The sequence below is a fragment of the Brassica napus genome, chromosome A9, assembly GCF_020379485.1.
Source record: "Brassica napus cultivar Da-Ae chromosome A9, Da-Ae, whole genome shotgun sequence".
NCBI classification, from domain to species: Eukaryota; Viridiplantae; Streptophyta; class Magnoliopsida; order Brassicales; family Brassicaceae; genus Brassica; species Brassica napus.
In genome coordinates this window covers 27382756-27395792 of record NC_063442.1, presented here as the reverse complement: position 1 = coordinate 27395792, position 13037 = coordinate 27382756, and the positions used below count along the sequence as shown (strand labels likewise).

Below are 13037 nucleotides of genomic sequence, written 5' to 3'. Positions count from 1 at the left end.
AACATGGATTAAATCACAATCTAATATAAAATAAATAATTGACTGTAACAATTGGAAAACAAACTTAAAGAACGGTTGTGACTTTAACTAAAGTAGAACTTAATTAGAGGATTGAGACTTATATCAGTACTTGATTGTAAGGTGTCACTTATATTCAAAATTGCGAGTAACAAACAGAATAACGAGTTCTGATTAACCCGGCTTCCACACGCCAGGAATATCAAAGAAGAAATACAACACCATGATCTATATTATTAATTGTTATCAACTTAACAACAAATACAACACCATGTAGTTATCATGTCCATCACATGGACAGAGTTTATATTAGTTAATTAAAATTTCTTTGCTTGAAGCCTACCAAGAAGCTATACCAATGGATCATACCAAACACAAGATCTTCAAAGACGAAATTATAGGTCAAGCACAAAGAATGGATGGTCATCCAATGTGCCTTTTCTTGACAAACGCGTAATACGTCCCAACTACTAACGCAAAGTAATAAGCTTAGCGATAAGCGATTGTATAAAAAAAAATACAAAATATCTTTAAAGACACGGTCTAGGTCAAGCACAAAGAATGTATGGCCATAACCAATGTGTTTTCTCTTGACGACGCGTAGTACATCCTATGACAAAGTAATAAGCCAACGAGGTAAGTGATTGCAAACATAAGCCGACAAAAAACAGTGTACATTTAAACTTAACCTAAATGACACAAAAAACACATACAGTATTTGCATTTGTAGAGATAGGTGAAAAAAAAATAATACATAAATAAGGTAGATATTTTAGTTGCTAAAGGATACAACCTAAATGAATTTTGGTGTTTTGTCGCAGAGTGACTTCAGTGATGTCAATAAATAAACCATAAGATGAAATGCAAAACACAGCTTTTGAAAAGTATGGAAGAAAAGAAGGAAATATTATATAAATGTTTATGTTTTCACAGAAGAACGTTAGAGGAACAACATAATCCTGCATTTCTAATGGCATGGTTTAGCACCGGTAGACCCCAATAATGTGGCTGCATGATTCCTAGGGAAGTAAAAGAAGGATTCAACAAGGTTGTTTGTGATTAAACTAAACGAACGGTATCTAGTTCATTTAGGCTTCCAAGGCCAAAGAATTTAACTTCCTATTGTTAAACCATAAAGTAACAAAAACAAAACTTACTGGATGATAGTTCAATCAAAGCCATCAAGTTTCTACAAACTTTTTTTTTTTTGCTGTAAAGTTGTAACTGTAAGCTAACTAACTAACCACAGAACATTCAACAGTACTGTAAAGAGATTGAACAGTTCTCACGCTGTGGGCATCCACAACTAACCTGGTAGGCTAGTTGGTGGGTAGAAATTTTTGTAAGGAGTTTCTAGCAATACAAAAATAGAAAAGAAAGAGAAAATGGAAATTCTAATTTTATAAAATATTTAATTTTAAAGAATAACTATTTTCATAAATATATTAAATTTGTGGTGAAAAATACTAAACTAACCCTCTTAAATCATTTATAAATGTTTAAAAATTATTTATAAAGTTTATAAAACCAGTCTCATCCATAAATAAGAAACCCTATAAATAATCATTAAATTTTAAACTAAAAATATTAGAGCATTTTTTATTGAAAGTATATTTGAAAAGTAATATTTAGTTTATGGTATTTCAAATAATTTCTAAGAGAAAATAGATATAAGTGGTGATTGGTAAGTGTTGTGAGTGTTTTTCACTGCTCATTTTCTTTCTACAGCTAGCCAGTTTGGTTTATCAATCATGCTTTAAATAAATAATTTAAAGCTACAGCCCTAAAGTTAAAAAACAAAAATATATTAGCTTTGGGAATCAATTTTCTAAAGCTTTATATTTAGTACTTTGAAAGCTATTGATATAAATCTACAGCAGTAAAATCTACAGCTACACCAGAAAAACTTACATAATAATATATTCTAAAGCAAACAAAATAAAAGCTACAATCTCTACCAATTAAATACTTTTCCATAATTTTGAGAGATTTTATTGCCACATCCTAACTGTTTAATGCTTCATCACTTTTATAAATACAGAATCACCCGATTTTTACATGTGTGATTTTTAATGGACTAACCTTGTAAATTTTATTTTAATAGGAAAATATGTTAAAACATTGATATCTTTTACCAGTATTAAATATAGAGTAATTGGCGTAGATACACTCAGAAACCCATGTAATTTGTCATATAACCTTGTTTATTTTAAATATTTTTAATGATTATAATACACTTATCTCTCTCTCTCTCTCTCTTCTCTCTTTTATGTGTTCTAATCTCTTTATCTCTCGTACAAATTCTTCAAATCATTTTTTAATTCAACACAAATTTTTTTTTATTCTGATTCTTTTGACACACATAATGCTAATCTTATTATCTCACCCCAATTCCAATGTTTCCAATTTCGAATCACAATCAACTTTTAGATAATATATACGTTAGTAAGTATTTTATTACTTATCTGCTATTATTTGGATTTTAATGGATTCTTAATCGATACATGAAGTGTTAGCTGTTACAAATAGATTTTGAGCTATTTAATAGATAACTAATTAATTGTTAATAGTTTCATTAACTGATATATGATTTGTTAGTTGATACATTTGTTTGATACATAGATTGTTAGATGATACTGAAATTATTAGCGGATATGTTAGTTGGTATATAGATTGTTACATGCTATGTAAATATTTAGCTGATAAATCTAGAGTTACTTGTTTTCGACAAATCATAAGGGCATTTTCGTCCGCACAGTGTCAAAAGGTTACTTCTTTTTGGGTTATCCATAATTATGGGCATTCAGCAAATTTGGATCTTAATTGGGGATATTCCACACATTGTCCTTTTCATATACTGAATATATTTGTAAAATATATCATGAATATATTTGTAAAATCAATGGTTAATTAATTAATTCAAAATTTAAATGAATAAGAATATTTTTTGCATATCCTTTTCATATACTTTTAAACTAATTATAAATAGACTCTTTTAATATTATTTTGTACACTTCATTATTAATAAATAATAAATAAATTTATAAATCCCTCGATATTCTCTTTTTAATTATAGAGAATTAATAATTTTACTAAATATTTAGTTATTTTTTCTGTTTGTTAAATTTTAACCATTTTACTAAAAGATATTTTCTGGATAACAGTACAACATATATCAAAATTATCTTTTCTTTTTACATATATCTTTAGATTATGAATAATTTTTATTTTTATTAATTTTAGTCACTTATCTAATCAAATAAATATTAAAATCACTTTGAAAATAATAATATAGATAGATCTTTGTAACATATTTAATATATATATATATATATTCAAAAAAACATAAAAATAAGGATTTTGAAACAAGTTTAATTGGATCAAATCATATTAAGTTGTGACCTAAATAGTTATCTAGTTTCATCTTTTGGTCGGGTTTTAAAAATAGAGAAAATTGCCAAAATGGTATAAAAGAACAACATGGTTGTCCTTATAGTATAATATCAACATGAAGTTGTCCTAATAGTATAATTTTTTTTATAATCCCAAAACTAACCTTGATTAATCATATTAAACAATTAAATATAATAATGAAAATGTTAAAGGTTTAATTAAAAAAAATTGTGATGTCAAAAAAAAAAATTAAATATAATAATATTAAACATAAAAATATATTTCATATTAAACAATTAAAAATGTGTTGTCAAAAAAAACAATTTAACATAATAATAGATTTCATATTAAACAATTAAGCATAATAATAAAAAAAAGAAAAGAAAAAACAAAATGGTAACAAAAAAAGAACAAAAGAAAACCCGAACCCTAAATTTCTCCCATACACCACATATTGTATAGATATGCATCATAGAACAAGAGTTTGTGAAAATCACAAGATAAACTATGAAAAAATCATAAGATTGATGAAGAATAAAGGCAAATTTGATTTTTTTTTTATATCTTGACATAGAAAATCGACCAGAACACGTTTTAGGAAGTTATAATATTTTTGGAATATTTTTTTAACTGAAACTTCCTTAATTTTTGTAAAAACAAATTTTTTTTATCTGTAGAAGGCACCTTCTATACTTTGTAGAATCATGAAAAAATACATAATGCAATTTCTACTTCTTGTATACGTTCGTGTTAAGTACAAAATGCAATTTCTACTTTTTATAGACATTCAAATTAAGTCCAGATTTCGTTTTCTCGAAATCTTAGAATACTTCATAAAAGTAGAATCTATATTCTGAAGAAGAGTAGCGATATTTACAATATAGATTTCGTTTTTGAGTCTATCAGATAATCAGAATCAGCCAATAAACAGGCATTATCACGAAAGTGATGTCTTATAAGTACCTTCAACACATTAGGTTCACCCCAAAGCAAAATAAACCAAAAAAAATACAAAAATACAATAACAGAGCTCTAATGCAACAAGAAACCAAACAACTTCACTATATCCAAATACAGAAAATAATTCATATCTTTAATGATAAAGCGATGTGTAAAGATATACCAAAAATATTTACTTTTTCTTCTCATAATTGATGTTGTAACCCTTAATCTAGTGGTTTAAGGTTCATTACTTCTTTTACACCAGAAGGTGTGGAATTTAAACCCCAGAAATTGCAAATTATACAGATTATGGAAAAAAAAGTTACAAGAGGTCTTCATTACACAATTAGGGAGCTAGAGGAAATGCATCTCAAGTACATCAGTTAGTAGGTACGAGAGGATTAATGTCGGATCCCCAAAGACAAATGATTGATTTACCTATTCAAAGCAATTTACGCGAAGAATTGTCTTTAACAGAATATATTATTTTTTGCTATGGAGCCCGTAAAGGAGTTGTAGATATTGCGGTCCACACATCAGATGCTGGATATCTTACGCGTCGACTTGTTGAATTAGTTCAATATATTGTTGTACTTCAGGAGAAATTATAAAAAATAGAAGTATATTTACGTTAAGTATATATATAATATATAGAAGTATAGAACTAATATATGTATATGTTTAATATTAAATCTTAAAGCATTCAGAATTTATTTCTTATAATATTTATTTCTTATAAATTTTCTAAACAGAATAAAAATATTCTTATATAAAAATGAAAATAATAGATAAATATCAATATATTTATATCTATATTGATATTGCGTCCAATAGGATTTGAACCTATACCAAAAGTTTAGAAAACCTATGTCATATCCATTAGACAATGGATGCTTTTCACTTTTTTTAACTTCCCATTTGTTAAATGTGCGGCTCGGAGTGACGCAGTTAGACGTGAGTGACGCAGTCAGACGTGTATTCTCATATGGTGGTTAAATTATCGACTGTAAAATCGTCTATGTAATATTTCTCAACATTATAATAGCAAAAAACTTTCAGATTAAATGAGCATCCTAAATGCCCAGAAACTAACGCTTTCTCTCTCTCTTATCTCTCCAAAATCTTTCAGAGAGAGAGTTAGCAGTCTTGTTTTGGCGGTGGCTTTGGTGTTGAATCGCCCTCTGTTTAAGCTTCCTTTCCGGCTTCGGTGCATCCGACCGTATCTCTGATTCCGGCGTCGCATCTGTTCCACGGTGGTCGTCCGGCTTTTGCCTCCGGCGTTCTCATCTTCTTCTCCGATGAGGACGGCTGGCTATAGTCTCCGCGTCTCACTAGCTTTGGTGTTGACGGCGGCTTTCATCGGATTCATCCCGTTTTTTTTTTGATCTATGGTTCTCGTGGTTTCTAGTCCGACCGATTCTCCTTCCTCCATCGTAAGTCTACGGTTGTTGGATTGATTGACGTAGGTTGTATATCTTTTCTAAAGCATATATCTGATGAGCGTCTAGGGTTTTTGTGAAGAACGAATCCGATCCGTTTCTTCTCCGCGCCGCTGACGGCGGAGGTCAATCCTGCCGCTTCTTTGTCTCCGGAGGGAGCTCGTGCCTTCCATTCGTGACGCGTGTTCATTGGGCGCCGGGCGTCCGGACACGTGGTGGTGGAGCTGGCATCTTCCCCTACTGTTCCTCTTTGGGCTTAAGGCCCGTAAGTTGTATTGTGAAGTGGCCTGTTGTTTAGGCTTTGTCTTTCTTATGCTGACTTTTCCTGGCCTTTTGTGTTTTTGTTGGTCTTGGGCTTTGTCCGTTATTCTTTCAATAAAATTCCAGAGGAAAAAAAAAAAATGCCCAGAAACTTTGGTGTTACAGTCACGCTTTCTCAGTTGCACCTTTTACGTAATCCAATGAAGAAGCAGCAACCAGCAAAACATCAGTCTGTAATAAACTCACTACTCAGAATAATCAAAGTGTCAACAAATAGAGAGGTATACTTAGCATTGCATGACTGTGAAGTGTCAACAACCTATAGTCTTGCTATTAAGTAAAGTACAAATCAGAAAGAAACATGAATTAGGCCACAATTGGTTCTTTGCATTTTCGTTTGCGTATCCCATATTACAATGTTCTAACTATTATGACATGCGGACACAAATGCAAACACAGAGAAACAATCGGTGACCTTAACTATAGTAAGAAAAACTTAAGAGGACAGAGACATTAAAACTTGATAGTAAGTTTTCACTTAAATTTGAAACAGTGAGTAGTTAACGGGTCGCTTCCAGGAGTATGTGAAGCAGAATAACTGGTAGCCAAGAGCATCAACTACCAAATCCTTGACCGCTCCGGAGTGAGAGCCTAGGTGCTTGGCTTGAGACCTGGAAGTCGTGTCTAACCAGCGACGAAATACAACAGCATGTAGTTATATTCCATCACTCTTTTCGCATGAGCCCTCAAGCAGTCTACCAAGAAGTTTGTGGTTACGATGCTTATGATACCATGGACTGTTTTAAGGGAATGGGAGAAATACGACCACGCTCAACCAAGCGTAGCATTAGCTGATCTGCCTCCTCAACTTTTCCTTCCAGAACCAGTCTCTTGCTAAGCTTCTCACACATCTTAACATCAGGTATCAGATCACGGTTAAACATCCGACAAGCCACTTTATATGCTGATAGAGGTGCACCTTTCTTAAGATACCCTTCCATAAGCACATAACATGTCTTAGCATCAGATGTCGAAGCTGTCCTCAGAACTTTACCCAAAATTTTGTCTGCCTCCTCGAGCTTTCCCAAACCACAAAGCTTCTCAATGACTTGGTTATACACTGTCCTGCATTTCTGCCGCAGCAGCATCTTCTCCAGTATAGCCACGAGATCATCAACCTTTCCCATTTGGCAGTATCGATGGATGACAGTCCTGTATGTGACAGGGGTGGGATCTATGCCCTTATGAAGCATCTTGTTCGTAAGTTTCGTTGCTTCTTCTATTCTACCTTTCTTTCCCAGTGCATCAACTAAAGTGGTATATGTGAAGACATCTGCGTGTTTGTTGATCAGGTACATGTCATCGAGCAGTGAGAGAGCAGCGTCTATCTCATCGTTCTGACAAAAACCGTGAATCACTGTAGTGAAATTCACGACATTGATAGCACACCCTTTGTTCAGACACTCCTCCATGAATTTTCTGGCCTCGTGTGTTCTCCCATCCCGGCAAAGACTCTGGAGCAGCAAGTTGATTTCAACTGGGCCTGGGAAAAAGCCTTTTAGCACCATCTCTCTTACCACATCACATGCCTCAGACAACTTCCCTTCCCTACGAAACCCATGCATAAGTACACTATAGGTAATAGAATTTGGACTCCACCATTGCTCTTCACTCATGTTCATCATTTCTCTCGCCTCTAACGATTTCCCCGTCCTGCACATCCCGTTTAACAGAGCAGTGTACGACACAGTATTTGGTTTGTACCCATGTAAATGCATCACCTGAAGCAGCTTCTTGGCTTTGTCCACCTCACCCAAACGACAGAAGCCATTGACAACTGTTGTATAAGTTACTACATCGGGAGGGCAATGTCCCTTTGACAGCATTTCGTTAATCAGATCTTTTGCCTCAGACATTCTTCCTTCTTTGCACAATCCATGAACTATAACACTATAACACACCTTATCAATCCGAAAGCCTTTTCCTTCAGCCTCTTTAAGAAACAAAAGAGCCTCATCCGGATGACCATGCTTTGTGAGCATATGAATAAGATTATTGTAAGTAACTTGATCCGGCACCAGACCATGCTCTTTCTCCATTTTCTCCATCAAGTTTCTCACTTCCAAAATCCGCTTCTCTTTGCAAAGAAAGCCCATTACGGTATAGTAACTAACTTTATCCGGCGCACATCCTTTACTAGGCATCTCCTCTAGCAGCTCAACAGCTTCCTCAACTCTACTCAAGTCACAATACCCTCTGATCAAACAATTATAAGTCACCACATCTGGCACTATACCAATAACCTGCATACGTTCCAGAAACCGCAACGCTTTCTCCAACCTATTCCCCCTCACGAAAACATCAATAGCCGTGTTGCAGACCAACAAATCAGGCTCAACACCAGCTCTCTGCATAAGAGTCAACACCTTCAAAGCATCCCTCAGCTGACCTGCTCTACTATACGATACCATCACAAGCGAAAACGCCTTAGGAGTTCGATGCACACCTCTACGTTTCATCAAAACAAGAACCCTCCTCGCACCTTGACAGAGCTTGGTCTTGCTGAGAGCCTCGAGCATGGAGTAATACACAACGGGGTGGTGGCGATACCGCCACTGACGATCCGCCCAGTAGAAGAACTTGAGAGCAACACGCTCGTCGTCTTGAGAGCGTAGAACGGCGCAGACTTGCGAAGGTTTAAGGCTCCTTAATAGATTCCTCATTTCGCCTTCGTGCTTTGGGTTCCAAGAGGATCTGAGATTAATCAATCGGTTTGTCTCTCTCACCAAAGGATGCCTAGATTCATCTTCTTCCACGTCGAATCTACTGTTAACGTCTTCTCTCGATCGTGGGATCTTCCCGAAAGATTCCAGAACAGCAAAATCATCATCGTCCCGTTCGTCGACGCTTTCCTCATCGTCTTCGTCATCTTCTTCTCCTCCCAATTCGTCTATCTCGTCAAAGCTGTTGAAGCTAGGGTTTCGAATTTCTCCAGATTCAGCTTCACTGACATTCAAAGGCGGCGACTTTCCGAAACCCAATTGCGTGAATTCTCCTGACAGGTGGTCATCTTCGCGATGAGAAACTCCTTCTCTAAAGGGGCCATGATTGGAGGGAGGAGTTTCCGAGGAAGATGTGGAGATAGATGCGTCAGTTTCGCCGTTGGAGAATCGGAGTAAGGGTCGACGAAGAAGGCGACTAAGCCTTAGATTCAACATCAATTAGATAAACGGAAACGAGTTGCTTCTTCACAAATTTTTAGTTGTCACTCAATCGTAGTGTTCTTCACAGAGCAAAGTAACGGAAAGAAAGCGATTTTGAAAGTTGGAAGAACTTGAATCATCTTTACTATTAGGGTGTGACCACGAGAAGGTGTTGGGAAAAATAAAGAGAATGTATGGAGTTTGCATTTATATTCTGTATATAGCGAGGCATATCAAATAGTGGTAGAATAGTACCCTGCCACGGTACAGACCCGGGTTCGATTTCTGGCTGGTGCATGAGCTGTGAGCTCTATTTTTTTGTGAAATTTAATTAAATTTATCAATTTAAGTAGGTAGACAAAAGAAATAAAAGTCTTAAAAATCCGAAAGTGTTAACAAATCATACAATAAATTTTAGTCAGGGAAAGAAATAATAAAATATTTATTTTAAATGAGGAAAATTTGTCAAGATTTATCCGAAAAAGGTATTAACATGAAGTTTATATGAAAAGGAATCCAATTTCCCACAACCACCAGGAGCAGGAGTTACATTGAGAGGCGTCAAGAGTGCGCCACGTGACAAACGTAACCGTTAGTATATAAAATAAAATATATTTGATCTTCATCTCCTTCCCCTTTGCGTCGTCGACAAGACACCCTTCTTCTTCTGTTACCTCTTTTTATTATTACTAGCGAGTTTTTCCTTTGCCATATTCTCTCACAGGAAACATACATATTCCGATGATGAACGGTTCGGTTCCGAGTGAGAACGGTGGCGAGGGATCGGCTCTGATATTCCTGGGAACGGGATGTTCGAGCGCGGTTCCTAACGCAATGTGTTTGATCCAGAAATCAGATCCTCCCTGCTACGTCTGCTCGCAGTCTCTCTCGATCCCGCCAGAGAAAAACCCTAACTACAGGTACATTGTACATACCTTCGAGTGTGGAGTTGCTATCTTAGTTTTTTTTTTATTTTTGCTTCTTGCATGTCGGTGATCACATTGAACATTCCTTAAAATTGAGATTTGGGTTTCATCAATTTTGTTTAATTCTTGGTTTGTGAGATCACTTAGTTATGTTCCTTTGATTCAATTAGTCTAGCTTTGCGTCCTACTTTTAAGATTGTGTGTGGCGCTTGATTTTGATGATCCATCTTATAGTTAGCTGATTCCTCCCTATTTTAGACTCGAGATTCTCTTTTCAGTGCAAGAGTTATGTGTCCTTTTTGTTTTGGCAGGGGAAACACTTCACTTCTAATTGATTATTGCCAAAGTGATGGCAAACATAAATACATTCAAATCGACGTTGGCAAGACCTTCAGGGAACAAGTCCTTCGTTGGTTCACTCTTCACAACATTCCTCAAGTTGATTCTGTAAGTCGTGCATGAATATTTTGTTTCGTGCCTAGAAAAGGATCTAACATGCCTGAGATAATGTATGAAGAAAGCTAACATGAGGCAAATTTTAAGTCTTGAATTACAATTCTCGAGTCCATGCATGTAAGCACTAATTTTTTTTTTACATGACATGCAGATCATTTTAACCCATGAGCATGCTGATGCAGTACTTGGCCTGGATGATATACGCTCCGTGCAACCATTTAGTCCTACCAATGATATAGATCCTACTCCTATTTTCGTAAGCCAATATGCTATGGACAGGTAATAATAACATCTTCATGGTCTTTTTTATTTATTTTCAGTTTGACCTTCTAGACTTTGAAAGCTGTAGTTTCGACAATTGCCTTCTTTTCTTTCTTCATAACAGTCTTGCTGTGAAGTTCCCGTATCTGGTTCAGAAGAAACTTAAAGAAGGCCAAGAAGTTAGGCGGGTTACACAGCTGGACTGGAGAGTAATCGAAGAAGATTGTGAGAAGCCATTTTTAGCTTCAGACTTATCATTCACGCCACTTCCAGTTAGTTTCTCAAACCCTCTGTTAGAAATAGTGATTCATGTCTCCCTGCTTGATCTATCCGGAGACTCAAATCTTGTTTATGCCTCTTAGGTGATGCATGGAGAAGACTACGTCTGCCTTGGTTTCCTTTTTGGAGAAAAATCAAGAGTGGCGTATATATCTGATGTGTCACGCTTTCCTCCAAGCACTGAGTATGGTAAGTGTGTGTAACAAATTTCTTAGAGCGTGTGTGTTATTGATACTCTCACACAAGATAACTTTAGACTCTATTGCCTTTGGATTATACAGTCATATCAAAATCTGGTGGTGGACAATTGGATCTTCTTATCTTGGATACATTATATAAGGTAACGCATATCATCCTTATGCATTAAAGTTTGCTTTTCCATTTTTCTGATGTTTTCACATTCTTTCTTTTATCGTGACGTTCCAGACAGGATCCCACAACACCCACTTATGTTTCCCGCAGGTTAGCTTAATTTGAAGGTGTTTTTTTTTTCTTCTTTTATGTTTTATGCATGCTTACTTTTGTTCTCATGTAGACACTAGAGACGATCAAAAGACTGAGTCCCAAAAGGGCTCTTCTAATCGGAATGACTCACGAGTTTGATCACCACAAGGACAATGAGTTTCTTGATGAATGGTCTAAAAGGTAGAAAACTGTATCAGAAGAAACCATCCACAGAAAGAGAGGTGTAATCTTATTTATTTGTTGCAATGTTTGGTTTTCTTAGGGAAGGGATCTCGGTAAAACTTGCGCATGATGGCTTGAGAGTCCCTATCGACCTATGAAGAGGTAACAAAAACATTACTTGGCCTTTTCATTAAATCTTTTTAGGCTGAGCATCTAAATCAGAAGATGAGGATACAAAGAGAGAAAGAGAGAGACGGAAATGAGAAAACGGCTCTCTTCAAGATGCACTAAAACCTTCTTTTTGTTGTTGTTGTTTAAACCTTTAATCTTAAGTTGGGATCTTTGTGTCTTTGCCAAATTATAGTTTAGCATTTAAACCCTTTGCTTTATTATCTTTTTGCATTTTTCCTGATATACTTGTTAAAATAATAACAAAAGAAAGAAAAAGCAGTTCATCGTAAAACTATTTTATGGTTGAAATTTTGATTACTACATTAGTCAGATTTTTAATAGAAAGTCTACAGAAAATCATTCTCAAATAATATAGTAAAAGACCACTCAAAAGGCTTGGTTTCGTATGGTTAGATTCATATTCATTTGTAGTCACGGTAATCATTTCTAGTCACGGATCATTCTCATCGTGAGCTATCAACAAAACAACAAAATACATGTTCAACTATAGTTATTTTTAGGTTCTGACACAAAGGTTTCTTCAATAACAGAGGAAAGAAAGGGACAATATATGGAGAATAACTCTTAATAAAGATCCAGTTTAATAAATTTTGGTTACTACATTATCAATCAATAACTATATGAGAAACTTAAGAAATAGTATTATTCCACTTCTTAGAAAGTAGACAAGATTCTAGACTGTTAATATGGAGAAAGTGTTTGAAACAAAATCGTTTGATCATTCATGATATTTTTCATTTGAGATCAAGAGAAAGCAAACAAAATGCATATCACAGCATACTATGAGTTATCTTCTTCGTCCTTATAAACTTATGTGTCCATCCAAAGGTTTCCTACAGATCCCCATAAAAGAAAGCTAATCTAGGTTCCAAAAATAACTCGATAGAAGACGATAGGGGATCTATGTAATTAAGCTTGGCAAAATCTTTTGGGTAGTTACTCTATGGACCCACTGGGAGATATGTTTTGCGTCTCCATTTCTAAATTCTACTGTCAAGTCAAACTCGTGGTTTTGAACATATTGCAAAAGATAAAAAAAA

The 13037-nt window shown here is 35.0% G+C and overlaps 2 protein-coding genes across 2 annotated transcripts; one reads left to right on the top strand and one right to left on the bottom strand.

The window, feature by feature from the left end:
* Window positions 1-6394: 6394 nt before the first annotated feature.
* Window positions 6395-9457, bottom strand: LOC106367284 (pentatricopeptide repeat-containing protein At5g41170, mitochondrial). Its single transcript, XM_013807023.3, has one exon. The coding sequence runs from the start codon at window positions 9269-9271 to the stop codon at window positions 6836-6838; it is 2436 nt and encodes an 811-aa protein (XP_013662477.1). The 5' UTR covers window positions 9272-9457; the 3' UTR covers window positions 6395-6835.
* Window positions 9458-9885: 428 nt separating this feature from the next.
* Window positions 9886-12190, top strand: LOC106364646 (putative hydrolase C777.06c). Its single transcript, XM_013804177.3, has 9 exons — window positions 9886-10176; window positions 10494-10629; window positions 10790-10917; window positions 11024-11171; window positions 11262-11367; window positions 11460-11518; window positions 11605-11640; window positions 11714-11823; window positions 11906-12190. The coding sequence occupies exons 1-9, from the start codon at window positions 9998-10000 to the stop codon at window positions 11961-11963; spliced, it is 960 nt and encodes a 319-aa protein (XP_013659631.1). The 5' UTR covers window positions 9886-9997; the 3' UTR covers window positions 11964-12190.
* Window positions 12191-13037: the final 847 nt, after the last annotated feature.